Here is a 16,558-nt window from a genome sequence, read left to right on the forward strand (position 1 = left end):
ACTCAGAAAACGACCTGCTGTAAAAACAGGCTGCTGTAACTCAGTTTCTTCCTGTGTTTGTCTTCTTACTGGGGGAGAGATACGCTCAAGTGGGAAGTGTGTACAAATTCTCCCAAAATGATGGGTCAAGCAGTAACAGGAAAACTGGATTACATTGTGCAGAAGTTACCTAGAAGGAGACAGTTTGCTCAGTGGCATGGCAGTTTCCAACTACGTGTTAATATGTATAACATGAACACTTATTATTGAACTGGCAACAAGAAAAAGAACCGTTGCTGTGAGTCTGAAATTCTTGCTCCAACCCTCATTAGCCCAATGAAATGATTGTTTTTCTAACACAGTTTTCAGCCATGTAACGCTTAGTAGGCGTGCAAATGTCACGTGCCAAAATTATCTAAGTCCTGCATGTGTGTTACAGAACACATCCAGGCAGAGCACAACAGTGTGAGGACAGCAGTGTGCTGCTGAATGACTGGCTGTCCACACACCAAAGGGCCTGAGTTGTGCTCAGTTTGCCAGTTTCCACTCGCCATGGCCAGTGCCAGGCTACCGGCATGACCACACCGGCCCCGGGCTTGGGAAGAGATGTGCAGCCACACACCGTTACCGAGTGTTGCCACCAGACTTAAGCAACCAGACGTTTGTAACCTCGAGTGCAGAGACAGAAATGAAATGTAGCAAAATAATTAGGAAGGGTTGAGTGATGAGTAGTTTTTGCTTGTGCTTTTAATTTCATCACTTGTAAGTGTGTTCCGTTTAATCTTTAACAGTGGCCATTGTTTAACGACTCACAGAATTCCCGATGGCCTAACAACCCTCTCTCCTGGGCTGGACGAGCCAGTGCCAGCCGCCTGAGCGGGAGGGTCGCGTTTGCTGTGTGAGCAAGTCTGAATCCCTCCTTCACTGCATTGACCAACCGCCCCTTGGCCGCAAGTGGAGGCTCCAGGCACCTAAAAGGCCTCATTAATCAATTTCTGGCAGCTCTTAGTCATGATCTCTCCCCATTATTGATTACACAGGATCGCCACCTAGTGATGCAAAAGAGATTGTGTGGGTTTAAGGCTGCATCGGTCTAAGATAGAGCTAGGAAAATGGCTGTCCCTCCCGGCTGCTTTCTGCGATGGTTTCTGGGTCTGCAATGTGGTGAAATGTGGAGGCAGCAGTCTCTTCATCGGCACAGACTTCCTGTGTACCGTGGTACTTCTGACCGTAGAGATTTTGTTGAGAGCGCTCTAGAAAGAATTCTAAGAATTAGAAAAAGAACCTGGACCATTGCCTGAGTCTCCCTTTTTTACAGATGAAGACGCTGATCCTTAAAGAGGTGAAGCGACATCCCCAAGCCACATGGCCGCCAGTGGCCAAACTGGGCCTCACACCCGGCGCACTGACTCTTCAGCCAGTGCAGTGTCCCTCCTACTCCTGCACACGGTCACTCCATGAGAATGTGCAGACTGAGGCCACGCAGTGTTCCCGGGCCTGGTGCCAGGTCCGGGGGCTACAGTGGTGAGCACGAAGAGGCCCAGTCCCTGCCCCATGGAACCTTTGGTCCTTAGAGGGAGTCAGCTGAATGGTGACATAGGTCCCTGGACTGCCACATGGACCCCCTGCTCTGAGCAGGTGTGAGCTGCCCAGGATGCGGTGGCAGGTTTGAAATGAGATCTGAAGGCTGAGCAGGAATTAGCAGTGCTGCTTAGGGCAGGGGTGGGCCGAGGGGACATCAGACCAAGGGACCTCAAGGATTACTGGGGGATTTGGGTTCCCATGTAGGTCCTTGGCAAGTTGGTTTCAAAGGTCTGTGTGGCTGGAGCTCTGGGAGCCTTATGCGTCTGTTATTGTGACGTCTAGGGATGAGACCGGCAGGAAGTCCCAGGAACCTACAGTGGTCATTTCACGGGAGTGTTGTGAAATCAAATGAGGCCACGTCTGTGAAAATGCCTAGCACAGTGCCTTGCCCAGCACAGCCACAGCCCAGGCGAGTTTATATCTCATACAGCTATAGGCAGGGGTTCCCAGACAACGTCCCTTCGGCCCACACTCACAAGAGTGAAACCATGCTCAGATGTGAGAATGAGGCAGCAGGAACTGTCCAGGAAGATTTTGTTGTCACTGGCTGTCCTGCTGGAAGAGTTGTACTCCATCCTGGTCACAGAGGACATTTAAACAGGAAAGAGCCAGACCATAGTGACCTTAGGGTTCATTGTCTAAACAGACACTTCCCTGGGGTGCCTCAGTGACTCCATCAGTTAAGCGTCCGACTCTTGATTTCAGCTCAGCTCACGATCTCACGGTTTGTGAGTTTGAGCCCTGCCTGGGGCTCTGCGCTGATGGTGTGAGGCCTACTTGGGATTCTCCATCTCCCTCTCCCTCTGCCCCTCCCTTAGCCACACTCTCTCCCTCTCAATATAAATAAACTTGAAACAGACACTTCCTTAGTGCAAAATGCAGAGCTATTCCCAACCTCCACATCTATTCCCCATCAAACACAGTCTTCCAGTCCACACTCGTTCCGCAGCAAACAATGCCCCATCTCAAAGCTGCCTGGACTCTTTATGCTCCCACCTGGGAAGCACAGTGAACCCCGTTTAGCCAAGTAGTAAATAGCCAGATGGTTTTATGTCGGTAAAGTGTGGGAGCCGCTGTCTGGGGCCTGGGACAATCAAGCCAACTGTTGCCAAGGGCCTACAGGGGAACCCAAATCCGCCAGTAATCCTTGAGGTTTTACCTTGATTGGGTTTACTTCGATTTATCCTCTGATGCCTTGGGACCAAATACCACCCAATGGCTGTGTTCAAATAGGTGTTTGAACAGTCCTCCCTGCCTCCATCTCCTTCTCCAGCCTGCCCTGGTTCTGGGACACCTGGTGTCTGCCGTCTCAGAGTGGCTGAGGTCACTCTGGGTGTCAGCAGTGTGGTGCTGAGCCAAAAGGGGTCTGTGTAAGTTACTTTTTTTTTTTTTTTTTTTTTAAGCAGATTGTTTTGAGACATAATTTATATACCATTAAATCAGCCTTTTTAAAGTACCATTCAACTGTTGGGATTTTGGGGTTTTTTTTTTAAATTTTATTTAAGTAATCCCTGTACCCAGTGTGGGGCTCGAACTCACAACCCCGAGATCAGGAGTCACATGCTCTACCAACTGAGCCAGCCAGGTGCCGCCATCAGAATCTAATTTTCGAATTTTCATCATCCGCAAAAGACACCTCCTTCCCATTAGCAGTCACTGCCACCAACCCCCAGTCTCAGCCCCAGGCAACCACTAATCTGCTTTCTGTCATTATAGATTAACCTTTTCTGGATATTTCATAAAAATAGAATCCTTTTGTTAAATTGGTTAAATGGCATGTATTATAAATGGAATTGTTTTCTCTGTCTTGTGTTCTCTAATCTTGCTGAACGTGTTTATTGGTTCTCCTAGTTTTTTAGTGCAGTGCATTCCTTAGGATTTTCTATATGCAAGATCATCTCATCTGCACATAGAGGTATTTTCACTTGTTTCCAGTGTGAATGCCTTTTATTTTTCTTGACTGATTGTTCTTGCTAGAGCTTCCAATGCAGTACTGAACAGGTGGTGAGAGCTGACCTCCCTGTTTTGTTCCTGATCTTAGGGGAAAAGCATGGTCTTTACCAGTAAAGATGATGTAAGCTAGGAATATGTGAACTGAGTGTCCTAACACCAGTCAGGGCTCCTAAAGGTAGGAAGACAGCAGTGTGGCCTGTGGCAGGACATGAGGCTGGGAACCAGTGGGGACCACACCTGGCAGGGACTTTGTAGGCCTCATGAAGGGTTTTGGTCCATTTCCCAAGACCAAGGAGAAACTGTTAGTATTTTTTGTGGAGGGTGAACTGAACTTATAGACACTGAGTTGGGGGGATATTCAGGGAGCCCAGAAAGGAAACAACCAGACATGGAGGAGGAGGAAGTGCCAGAGCTGGGTCAGAGCTGGAGGCGATGGGCAGAGGAGCCAGGAGGTGACTCCCAGGACTGCTGCAGGGAGGATAGTCCTACATTTCAGAGCATCATCCACCTTTGTCTCCCCACTAAGAGGCCCCCCTGGCCCCCTTTTCCCAGGGACGACACCCAAGTCCCAGTACTCTTGGGCCCAGAGGCCTTATCAGCCTGCACTAACTAATGTTTGTAGGTTTCCTCCCTGGACATAAGAGAGTCCAAGTCTTCTTCTTCTATGAATATCTCGGGGGAGCGGGGGGGAGAGTGTGTGAGTGTGTGTGTGTGTGTGTGTGTGTGTGTGTGTGTCTGCAATGTTCCAATCCTGTGCCCTGCAACTGCCAGGCTGGTGGCTTCTCTCCCTCCCAGGGTATTCTAATGCACACCCTCCTCCACTCCTCCTTCCTTATTGCTGGGAAATCAGATGACTTCTGGTATGCAGGCTAATGGCTCTTATTAACCAAATGCTGACACATCCCTAATATATAGGTTGCTTAATTAAGAGCCTGCTTGCCTGGCCAGCTTTCAGAGAGGCAAGCACTTGTCCAGGAGGGAATGGGGATTTCCAATGGACTAGGGAGGAAATTATGTCAGGCTAATCATCTATAAGATGCTTTTCCTCCAGGTTAAAAGAAAAGTGCTTGGTGATAGGTGGGAAGATAGGGATGGGGGTTGACCTAAGAAGAATGGAGCCTGAGTAACCTTAGGGTTTGTTCCCTCCCACACAGGGAGCCCCCGAAATCCCACCCTGACAGGAACAGTCCTGCCCCCCCAGGTGGCAGCCAGTCCCCCCTCCCCACCAGATCTAACTCGCTCATCAGCACCCATCTACTGTCATGGGGCCGCAGCAAAGACAGAGCAGCTCTGGCCTCCTGAGATCACAGATCAAAACTGGGTGTGCTTTCCCTTCCAGGACGCACGCCCAGGGAAAGACCCTCCCTTTTCCTTCTTCCTTCCACAGGTGTCAACAGCCACCAAGTGGAGTGCCACCCAATTCCTCTGAAAAGAAACCTTAAACGTAACTTTCTTTCCCCCCTTTAATTATTTTTTAATTTACATCCAACTTAGCATATAGTGCAACAATGATTTCAGGAGTAGATTCCTTAATGCCCCTTACCAATTTAGCCCATCCCCCCATCCCACAACCCCTCCAGTAACCCTCTGTTCTCCATATTTGAGTCTCTTATGTTTTGTCCCCCTCCCTGTTTTTATTTTTGCTTCCCTTCCCTTATGTTCATCTGTTTTGTATCTTAAAATCCTCATGAGTGTAGTCATATATTTGTCTTTCTCCAATTTCGCTTAGCATAATACCCGCGAGTTCCATCCACATACTTGCAAATGGCAAGATTTCATTCTTTTTGATTGCTGAGTAATCCTCCATTGTATATATACACCACATCTTTTTTATCCATTCATCCATCGATGGACATTTGGGCTCTTTCCATACTTTGGCTATTGTTGATAGTGCTGCTATAAACATTGGGATGCATGTGCGCCTTCAAAACAGCACACCTGTATCCCTTGGATAAATACCTACTAGTGCAATTGCTGGGTCATACGGTAGTTCTATTTTTAGTTTTTTGAGGAACCTTCATACTATTTTCCAGAGTGGCTGCACCAGTTTGCATTCCCACCAGCAGTGCAAAACAGATCCTCTTTCTCTGCATCCTCGCCAACATCTGGTGTTGCCTGAGTTGTTAATGTTAGCCATTCTGACAGGTGTACGGTAGTATCTCATTCTGGTTTTGATTTGTATTTCCATGATGATGAGTGATGTTGAGCATTTTTTTCTTGGGTCTGTTCGCCATCTGGATGTCTTCTTGGAGAAATGTCTATTTGTGTCTTTTGCCCATTTTGTCACTGGATTATTTGTTTTTTGGGTGTGAGTTTGATAAATTCTCTATAGATTTTGGATACTAACCCTTTATCTGATATGCCATTTGCAAATATCTTCTCCCATTCCATCGGTTGGTTTTTAGTTTTGATGATTGTTTCCTTCACTGTGCAGAAGATTTTTATTTTGATGAGGTCCCCATAGTTCATTTTTGTTTTTGTTTCCCTTGCCTCCAGAGGCGTGTTGAGTAAGAAGTTGCTGTGGCTGAGGTCAAAGAGGTTTTTGCCTGCTTTCTCCTCGAGGATTTTGATGGCTTCCTGTCTTACGTTTAGGTCTTTCATCCATTTTGAGTTTATTTTTGTGTATGGTGTAAGAAAGTGGTGCAGGTTCATTTTTCTGCATGTCGCTGTCCAGTTTTCCAGCACCACTTGCTGAAGAGACTGTCTTTATTCCATTGGATATTCTTTCCTGCTTTGTCAAAGATTAGTTGGTCATACATTGGTGGGTTCTCTATTCTGTTCCATTGATCTGAGTGTCTGTTTTTGTGCCAGTACCATACTGTCTTGACGATTACAGCTTTGTAATACATCGTGAGGTCCGGGATTGTGACGCCACCAGCTTCGGTTTTCTTTTTGAAGATTGCTTTGGCTATTCAAGGTCTTTTCTGGTTCCATACAAATTTTAGTATTGTTTGTTCTAGCTATGTAAAGAATGCTGGTGTTATTTTGATAGGTATTGCACTGAATGTGTAGATTGCTGTGGATAGTATTACCATTTTAACAATATTTGTTCTTCCTATCCAGGAGCATGGAATATTTTCTCACTTTTTTTGTGTGTCTTCTTCAATTTCTCTCATAAGCTTTCCATAGTTTTCAGCATATAGGTTTTTCACCTCTTCGGTTATGTTTATTCCTAGGTATTTTATAGTTTTTGGTGCAATTGTAAATGGGATCGATTCCTTGATTTCTCTTTCTGTTGCTTCATTATTGGTGCATAGGAATACAACCGATCCTGTGCATTGGTTTTATATCCTGCCACTTTGCTGAATTCATGGATCAGTTCTAGCAGTTTTTTTGGTGGAATCTTTTGGGTTTTCCATATAGAGTATCATGTCATCTGCGAAGAGTGAAAGTTTGACCTCCTCATGGCCGATTTGGATGCCTTTTATTCCTTTGTGTTGTTTGACTGCTGAGGCTAAGACTTCCAATACTATGTTGAATAACAGTGGGGAGAGTGGACATTCCTGTCGTGTTCCTGACCTTAGGGGGAAAGCTCTCAGGTTTTCCCCATTGAGGATGATATTAGCAGTGGGTCTTTCATATATGGCTTTTATGATCTTGAGGTATAATCCTTCTATCCTTACCTTCTTGAGGGTTTTTTTTATCAGGAAAGGAGGCTGTATTTTGTCAAATGCTTTCTCTGCATCTGCTGAGAGGATCATGTGGTTCTTGTCCTTTCTTTTATTGATATGATGAATCACATTGATTGTTTTGCAGATATTGAACCAGCCCTGGATCCCAGGTATAAATCCCACTTGGTTGTGGTGAATGATTTTTTTAATGTATTGTTGGATCCGTTTGGTTAGTATCTTGTTGAGGATTTTTGTATCCATGTTTATCAAGGAGATTGGTCTATAGTTCTCCTTTTTAGTGTGGTGTTTGTCTGGTTTTGGAATCAAGGTAATGCTGGCTTCATAGAAAGCCAGCATTTGGAAGTTTTCCTTCCATTTCTATTTTTTGGAACAGCTTCAAGAGAATAGGTGTGAACTCTTTAAATGTTTGGTAGAATTCACCTGGAAAGCCATCTGGCCCTGGACTTTTGATTTTTGGGAGATTTGTGATTACTAATTCAGTTTCTTTTTCTGGTTATGGGTCTGTTCAAATTTTCTATTTCTTCCTGTTTCCATCTTGTTTCTTTTGTAAGCAAATGATGTAGGCTTAACCTGGTTTGTCCTTGATGAAAATGTTTTCTTCGTCCCTTTTTTTAATTTTTTTTTTTTAATTTACATTCAAATTAGCATATAGTGCAACAATGATGTCAGGAGTGGATTCCTTAGTGCCCCTTACCCATTTAGCCCATCCTCCCTCCCACAACCCCTCCAGTAACCCCAGTTTGTTCTCCATATTTATGTCTCTTCTGTTTTGTCCCCCTCCCTGTTTTTATATTAGTTTCCCTTCCCTTATGTTCATCTGTTCTGTCTCTTAAAGTCCTCATATGAGTGAAGTCATATATTTGTCTTTCTCTAATTTCACTTAGCATAATACCCTCCAGTTCCATCCACGTAGTTGCAAATGGCAAGATTTCATTCTTTTTGATTGTCGAGTAATACTCCATTGTGTGTGTGTGTGTGTGTGTGTGTGTGTGTGTATACACCACGTCTTTATCCATTCATCCATCGATGGACATTTGGGCTCTTTCCATACTTTGGCTATTGTTCATAGTGCTGCTATAAACATTGGGGTGCATGTGTCCCTTCGAAACACACCTGTATCCCTTGGATAAATACCTAGTAGTGCAGTTGCTGGGTGGTAGGGTAGTTCTATTTTTAGTTTTTTGGGGGAACCTCTATACTATTTTCCAGTGTGGTTGCACCAGCTTGTATTCCCTTTTTTTTTTCTCTAAATGCTTTTTATGAACATATTTAACAGTTGTTTCAGATATAAGTTTAAAGATCTCACAAGCTATAGCTCTATGCCTTTGAGACAATGTATACATGGAGACTGGAGGCAATACAGTGTATACAAAGAATACATTTAAAGCTAGAAGATTCAGATTAGGATTCTAGTGCTAGAGCTGTTTTTGATCATCACCATGAGGAGGGGGGGATGCTACTGGCACCCATTGGCTAGAGTCCAGGGATGCTGCTAACCACCTGTGGTCCATAGGACAGCCCCACAACAGAGAATTATCTGGCCCCAGAGGTTAGTTGTACTGAGGTTGAGAAATTGCTCTGGTTAAATTCTCGCACCAGAATATTCAAAGCAGAGGGCACCTGGGTGGCTCAGTCAGTTCAGCATCTGACTTCAGTTCAGGTCACGATCTCAGTTTGTGAGTTTGAGCCCCACTTCGGGTGAGCCTGACTTCTCTCTCTCTCTCTCTCTCTCTCTCTCTCTCTCTCTCTCTCTGCCCCTTGTGGAATTCTGTCTCTCTGCCCCTCGCTCACTTACACCCTCTCTCAAAAAAAAAAAAAAAAAATTCAAAGCAGCGTTTTTTGGTTTTTTTTTTTTTTTTGCAATAGTAGAAACTGGAATCATCCCAAACAACTATCAACAGTGGAGTCGATAAGTAAATTGTGACATAGTCATGCAATGGAAGAGTATAAGGCCATTAGAATGCATGGCCACTACATTCATGCATCACCAGGGTACATCTCGAAAATGGAGGGAGTGATAGAACATGATTCCTTTTATACAGTTAAAAAAACAGGCAAACTATGTGTACTGTTTAGGGATACTTGTGTGTGTGGTAAAACCACAAATAAAAGCAGTTATTAATACAAAATGTAGGGTGGTGGTTGATTCTGGGAAGGACTGCTGTTGAGGAGAAACACCACATGCTTCTATGGCACTGGTGAAAAATTCTGTTTCTGAAGTTGTGGGGGGTGCATTTTTAATTTCAGAGAAAGTTTATGGAGTGGCTGGATTTGTAAGGACAGAGCTGGATTTGAACTTGAGCAGGCTAGTGCTGGCCCCTTGCTCCAGACCACCATATGGTGCTGCCTCCTGTTAGGTCCCTTCTCTTACCTGCCTCCACTCTCTCCACAGTGTCCGGAGACAAACAACCAGTCGGCCTCCCCCAGCAGGGGGCAGACCCAAGCCCCAGCCCAAGCCTAAGCCTCAGGTGCCACAGTGCAAGGCTCTGTATGCCTACGATGCTCAGGACACAGATGAACTCAGCTTCAATGCCAATGACATTATCGATATCATCAAAGAAGGTAAGTGCATGGCTGGCTGAGACAGCGTCCTAAAGAACATTGTCATTGCCATAAAAACTAGTTTAAACATGAAGGCAATTTATAGGTTCCTCTAACTGAAATTTGCAGCGATAGTCTAGGGCTTCGTGCTCAGTTTGATCAGGGCTCCAGGTATCTATCGATCGATCGATCAATCAGCTCTGCCTTCTTTGTATTTGCTCCCTTCTTAGGCTGTTTTCCTTCATGGAAATGAAATGGCTGCCATGCAAACAGATCAAATTGTGTCTGAAATCTGCTTTATCCCTGAAACTTCTCTTAGCCATTGGACAAAAGTCCTAGATTTTACTCTCATTAGACCCAGTTGCTCATGTGCCCATCCCTGAATCTCTAGCAAGGCAAAGGCTGTACCCGTGGTAAGTTAGGTGTGGCAGGGACTTCTTTGGAAATGGTTGTTAAGACTATCCCACCCAAACTTGGTGGCCTCCTCATAATGATGGTAGATGGAATGGAAGCCAGGGAGACAACCTGTAATATCTGTTATAAAAGTAGTCTGGGGGTGTCTGGGGGGCTCATTCGGTTAAGCTTCCAACTCTCGCTTTCAGCTCAGGTCATGATCTCAAGGTTGCAAGATCGAGCCCTGTGTTGGGCTCCATGCTGAGAATGGAGTCTGCTTAATTTTCTCTTTCTCTCCCTCTCCCAATCTCTCTCTCTCTCTTAAAAAAAAAAAAAAAAAAAAAGGCTGTGAGATTGGCTGAATGCTTTATTAATTTGGTAGAGAAGTTAGAATGTGATTTACATATGACCAAACATTAGTGCTTATGGAAGTACTTTTAAAATGAGAACTCCTGACTTAGGATATTCAAAAACACCATGAAGGAAATGGCATTTGTGAGGAATGGGACAGAGAAGCCATGGAGGGCAGAAAGAGCAGATCACCTTATGAAAGTAAGCCAACGCTCAACCATGGTGCAAGATCTCCCAGGAGACAAGAGGAAGCCAGGAGTGGCCTGGTAGTGGAGGACCCTGAATGTCAGACTGAGGAGGACTTGTATACAGTGTGGAAGCCGTTACGAACAGAGCAAGGACAAACTGAGTGAAACGGGCCTTGGTAAGACTAGCCTTCGGGAAGAGGTGGCCAGGACACACAGTTCCAGGAAGGGGGTTATTATCAAACTCCTTGATCACATGAGCTCATAGGAGACTTCTAGGTCCCTGGACTGACCTCGTTCTAAAAGACCTCTGGGCATTATTTTGATCTCATCAAATAGTTTGATCTGTCATGAAACTGGATAGCCATCTAGCTTGCTATAGATTTTAATATTTTAGCCATTTAGTATCCTTCCTCCAAAGTGTCGGAGTAGAATTAAAGGCTGAAATAAATGCTCAGTAAACACAAATAGAATTTTTATCACCAGCTTTGTTCAGCAAAAACACTGGAAATGACCAATTACCCAGTAACAAAGATTGGGTAAATAAGCTTTGCTATATCCATTTAGTGAACTTCAATGACAAACGTTTTTATTAAAGATAATGATGCAATACTATATTTACTGAAATGGAAAAATGTTCATGAGAAAAGGCAAAAAGGTTATACAGACTGTAGTCTCATTTTTGTAAGAATGGAAAATAGATGACTATATGCAGGTATGTATATGTTATATATAATATACATAATAGAAGATATCAAGTGGTCTCCTTAAATGTTGAATTTTTATTTCTTTTCAGTTCTCAATATTTCAGATTTTTCTAGAAATACCATGTATTTTGGGTATAATCAAAACAATTACATATTTGTGTCAAGTGTAGGGCCCTAGAAGTTCTCAAAAAATGCTATAAATTATCACTCTCATTTATGCAGTGTGGTGTCAGTGCAGGAATAGACATATAGATGAGACAGAATAGAATCCAGAAATATAGCCATGTGTATACAGATATTTAATATATGATAAATGTAGCATTTGAAACCAGGGGAAAGGATAGGCATTACTTTCCATTTTGATAAGAAAATAAAGTTCAAGCTCTACCTCATACACAAAATATCAGACTAATTAAAGATCTAAAAACATATAACTAAATTATAAAAATCTTAGAAGGAAACCTAGAATATTAATCTTTGGGGGTGAAAAGTCTTACGATGGAGAACATCAAACCCAAAAACCATAGAGGATTTAAACCTCATGAAAAGGCTAAATTAAAATCTTCTGTATAGTGAATTGTACCGGCACAAAGTTAAATTATAGAAAACAGGCTAGGAAAAAACGTTTTACACCTCTAAATAGCTCCTCCACATGAATAAAAAGACACAGTCCAGTCCAAAGTGGACAGAGGCTCCTGAGACCATGCATGGAGAGGTTCCCTACCCTTTACCCATCGGTGAAGGAGAGCTAACAACTCCACCCGTGACACCAGCAGAAGATTGAAATAAGATCCAGGTCACACTCCCTTTTCCACATCCTTAAGTTCTGAGTTTTAGAAACCAGAGATGGTTAGAAAGTCGATAATGGTGTGTGTGTATAGGAGATATTACCACATATTAGAACACTTGGTGGTCCCAGGGCAACAGCCTGGGTCAAACTCAGCATCTCTGCTATGCAACATCTGAGCATTCACCCTGTCGGAAGAGACATCATAAACAAACTTACCTTAGTTCAGGTCAGGTTTTGCCATCAAATGAATTACATGAGCCTTTAAGTTTTAAGAACTTTCTGGATTTGGTCATTGTAAATAAAGTTTGGACTATAGTATGTGGTAAGTCAGGGTGAAAGGTACCTTCTTTCATAGCTTACAGCTAGAATAGACTTGGGAAGGAAATTTAACATTTATCAAAATTTTAAAACCCCATGTCAATATAATTACTTTGAATTTACATTTAACCACTTCCATCAAGATAAATCCTAAATAAATAAATATTTAAATGTATAAACAGAAGTCCTAGAAGTATGGGAGAATTCTCTTTTTTAATATCAGTGTGGGAAATATTTATAAAAGTGATAGAAAATCAAGAAGCTGTAAAAATATAATTTGCTTCAACTAAATTTTAAAATATAAAAAGTTAGTTAAAAATGGGAGGGGGGGATATTTGCAACCCATATGACAAATCCACTAATATGTAAAGAATTCCTAATTAAGAAGATAAACACCCGGGAGCCTGAGTGGCTCAGTCAGTTAAGCATCCGACTTTTGATTTCAGCTTAGGTCATGATCTCACAGTTTGTGAGATCAAACCCCATGCTATTAGCACAGAGCCCTATTTGGGATTCTGTCTCCCTCTGTCTCTGCCTGTCCTCACTCTCTCTCTCAAAATAAGTAAACATTAAAAAAAAAAAAAAAAAAAAAAAAAGTAGGGACCAGTGGCACCTGGGTGGCTCAGTCGGTTTAGTGTGCATCTTCAGCTGAGGTCATGATCTTGCATCCATAGGTTCAAGCCTTGCGTCAGGCTCTGTGCTGACAGCTCAGAGCCTGCTTTGGACTCTGTGTTGCCCTCTCTCTCTGCTCCTCCCCTGCTTGTGCTCTGTCTCTCAAAAAATGAGAAAACGTTAAAAAAAAATTTTTTTAAATAATGGCCAACAACAGAGAAGGTGACAAATGATAGTAAGTCATGCAGCTATTGGAAGAGAATATGGAAACTCTTTATAAACTGATATGAAATGGTCTTTAGTATATATTAAGGTTAAAAACAGTGCAGAATGTGTAGTTTGCTATTGTTTGTGTACAAAAGGGGTAATTTTTATAAATACTTGCTTTTATATACATGACATATCTCTGAAAGTATAAAAAATATATAATATTGCATGCCTTCAAAGAAGGGATCTGCTCATGGTTCATGACATTGCATCCCATGGAGGGCTCTGTGCTGACGGCTGACAGAGCAGGTCCTGCTTGGGATTCTCTCCCTCTCTCTCTCAAAATAAATAAGCATTTTTACAAAGAACGGATCTGGGTGGCTGTTGTTACTGTTAATGCTTTTGTACTTTTGAAAGTACATCTAAGAATATTACCTATTACAAAAATGAATCATATTGTCTTACAAAATAAAAGGTCTGTATTCTTTGAAGGGACTTTTTTTAATGTTTATTTTTGAGAGAGACAGAGTACGAGCAGGGGAAGGGCAGACACAGAATCCAAAGCAGGCTCCATGCTCTGAACTGTCAGCACAGAGTCCGATGCGGGGCTCTAACTCAAGGGCCGCGAGATCATGACCTGAGCCAAAATTGGCCGCTTAACCAACTGAGCCCCTCAGGTGCCCCAAAAGGGCTATATTCTTTGACCCAGGAATCTCTCCTACAGACCTACTTGCACAGGGACATAAAGATATATGTGTGAAAGTTTATTCCATCAATAGTGAAAAATTGGGAAAAAATGTCCATCAGTAAGGAAATGATTCTATAAATCATGGCATACAGTGCAGCCCTTTAAAAAATGAGATACAAACATGGAAAGATGATAGCTATTAAGTATTGAAAAGCAAGATGCAGAATAGTAAGATACAGAATGGCTGTTTGTGTTTAAGATGAGTGTGCGTACAGTTAAAATCACAGAGGAGGGTCTGGAAGAACATTAGCACATACTTCTCACTGGTGGAAGGTCTGGCATTAACGTGGGAAGTGTTGGGCATCAGTTTCTCCCCAGAGTAGATTCTGCACTGGAGGAAGGAGCGGGAACGGTGCAGTGGAGGAGTAGCCCCCACGAGGAAAATTTGGGGGCGGAGGGGGATCATCCCACCACAACCCACCAGCCTCCCGTGGCCCCACCACGCACTGGGGCTGGCAGGCCTAGGCCCCGAGGGGCGGTCAGGCAAAGCCTCAAGGTGAAGGAGCAGGATCTTCCTAGAACGGGGCCTCGAGTGCTATGTCTGCCGAGGGGGAAGGGCTCCTTTTTACAACAGACTCTTTCATGTAAAAGAAAATAAAGAAGGAAAAAGAATGTAGAAGGAGCCAAACTACCTTTGCCCTGTGGTGCACCCACAGGACAGGGTGTGTTTGGCCCAGGCACAACTGCCTTGCTCACCCTCACTTTTGCCTCCTCTGTCTCCTGCAGATCCTTCTGGCTGGTGGACGGGTCGACTACGAGGCAAGCAGGGCCTGTTCCCCAACAACTATGTGACCAAGATCTGAGGCGCACAGAGACTCTAATGCACAGGCAAAGGAGCTCCAGACAGGGAAGGGGACATTTGGGGGCTCTCCTTCTGATCCATAGCGAGCAATTGCTTCCTTCTCCAAGGCCTGGAGTTTTTCTGGCACCTTCCCCATGGAGGACATTGAAAAGCTGGGTTGGGGACAGGGAGTGTCACTGCATAAATGATCCTAAAAGGTAGCCTCTTCATAGGAGCCCAGGAGGGCAAAACCACCACCCACTAAGATTTATTTATTGTATTTAAACCTGGTGAGAGGACAGGCGAGGTCCACTTGGACCTTGTTGGCTCTATCAAAACAGCACCCCGCTCGCTCACCAGGCCCAGGGAATGGCTGTAAGCGGCCGCTGACAAGTGCCTTTAGTCAAAGAGCACATTTATTTCCTCCCTCTTTTTCTTACCTGACACACACATTCCTCTCTGCCACTTTCCTTCAGGGAGGACCTGCCCTCTTTGCAGGCTGGGCTTGACATGAGCGGGCACTTCCCATGCGAAGGCCAAGGGCCAGCGTGGCCTGCTGAGCCCGCAGGTGCAGAGGGCAGCTGGTTTACACTTTGCCGGGACCCATCAGGCTGCCAGGCTAAGCAGGGGCTGGGGTGTTGCCCTTGCTTTCTCTGGGTCTTCAGTTGGAATGTGGCTGGCCCATGTTGGTTTTGTGTTTAATGCTGTACCTATTATAAGAAGGATCTCTTTTTTTCAAGCTGTACATTTATAAAAACAGATCATATACTGTATATATAAAAATCTCAAGATGGTAGCAACATGTATGAATGTACTAAGTAGTATTCCACTGTACTTATTCATAAGGTAGGTTTTATTACAAAACTCCCACCAGGTACTTACAAATGTGCACTACTCCTTTTCAACTATAGAATCAGTGTTACTGCTTTCTAGCCCAGCCCCTGCAAACCCTTCCCAATCCTTTCCCCATAGATAATTTTCCTCTGCCCCCTGTGCCCCTCCCCTTAACTCCTAAATAAATAAAGGAATCATGAACTACCTGTTCTTTTGTGACATTTGTTATGGGGTGAATTGTGGCCCCACCCCCAAAAAACATGGTGAAGCCCTAACGCCTGTGACCTCATAATATGACCTTATTTGGAAATACAGGGTCTTTATAGAGATGATCAAATTAAAATGAAGTCATTAGGGTGGGCCCTGAGCCAATATAACTGGTGTCCTGATAAAAAGGGGACATTTGGACATGCATGGACACGCAGAGGGAAGATGATGTGAAGGAACAGCCGTCTACAGCCAAGGAGAGGGGCCCCGCCCAGATGCGCTCCCTCACGGCCCTCAGGAACCAGCCCTGCCCACACACAGATCTCGAACTTCCAGCTTCCACAGCTTGTACGACACTGAGTTTCTGCTATTTAGCCACCCAGTCTGTGGCACTTTGTGAAGGCAGCCCTAGCAAACCAATGCAGTGTTTATTGTAGTAATGGTGAAAAGTCAGAAATGATGTAATATCTATTGATAAGGGAATGGTTTTCAGGGGACACTCACCTCTCTGCCTCTCCTCCAGGTTGCCTTGGCCATTCTGAAGCTACTGGGAAAGTAGGGTTTGACCAGCACACACCTTTCTGTCATTCCAAGATCCTCGAGTCAGTGGGAAAAATTATCAGGGGTTTCATATAAGGAAACAAATGGATCTGAATTTGGAACAAGTAAACCATTTGATTCTGCATTTTCAAGAACAGGGAGCAAACTTCATTTGGTAACAATAACAACATTTAAA

The 16,558-nt window shown here is 43.8% G+C and overlaps 1 protein-coding gene and 1 non-coding gene across 2 annotated transcripts in view; one reads left to right on the forward strand and one right to left on the reverse strand.

Annotated features, from left to right (window-relative positions):
• MYO1E (myosin IE) overlaps positions 1-15,821 on the forward strand; it is a 213,188-nt gene extending 197,367 nt beyond the window's left edge. The window contains exons 27-28 of the mRNA XM_060621053.3: positions 9,541-9,710; positions 14,727-15,821. Coding sequence (XP_060477036.1) covers positions 9,541-9,710; positions 14,727-14,803 — 247 coding nt within the window. The 3' untranslated portion in view covers positions 14,804-15,821. The remainder of the gene's footprint in view (positions 1-9,540; positions 9,711-14,726) is intronic.
• Positions 3,078-3,150, reverse strand: TRNAR-CCU (transfer RNA arginine (anticodon CCU)). The gene has a single exon. It is a non-coding gene; the product is annotated as a tRNA-Arg (tRNA).
• Positions 15,822-16,558: the final 737 nt, after the last annotated feature.

This window comes from Panthera onca, chromosome B3, assembly GCF_046562875.1.
Source record: "Panthera onca isolate mPanOnc1 chromosome B3, mPanOnc1 haplotype 2, whole genome shotgun sequence".
Classification (NCBI taxonomy): domain Eukaryota; kingdom Metazoa; phylum Chordata; class Mammalia; order Carnivora; family Felidae; genus Panthera; species Panthera onca.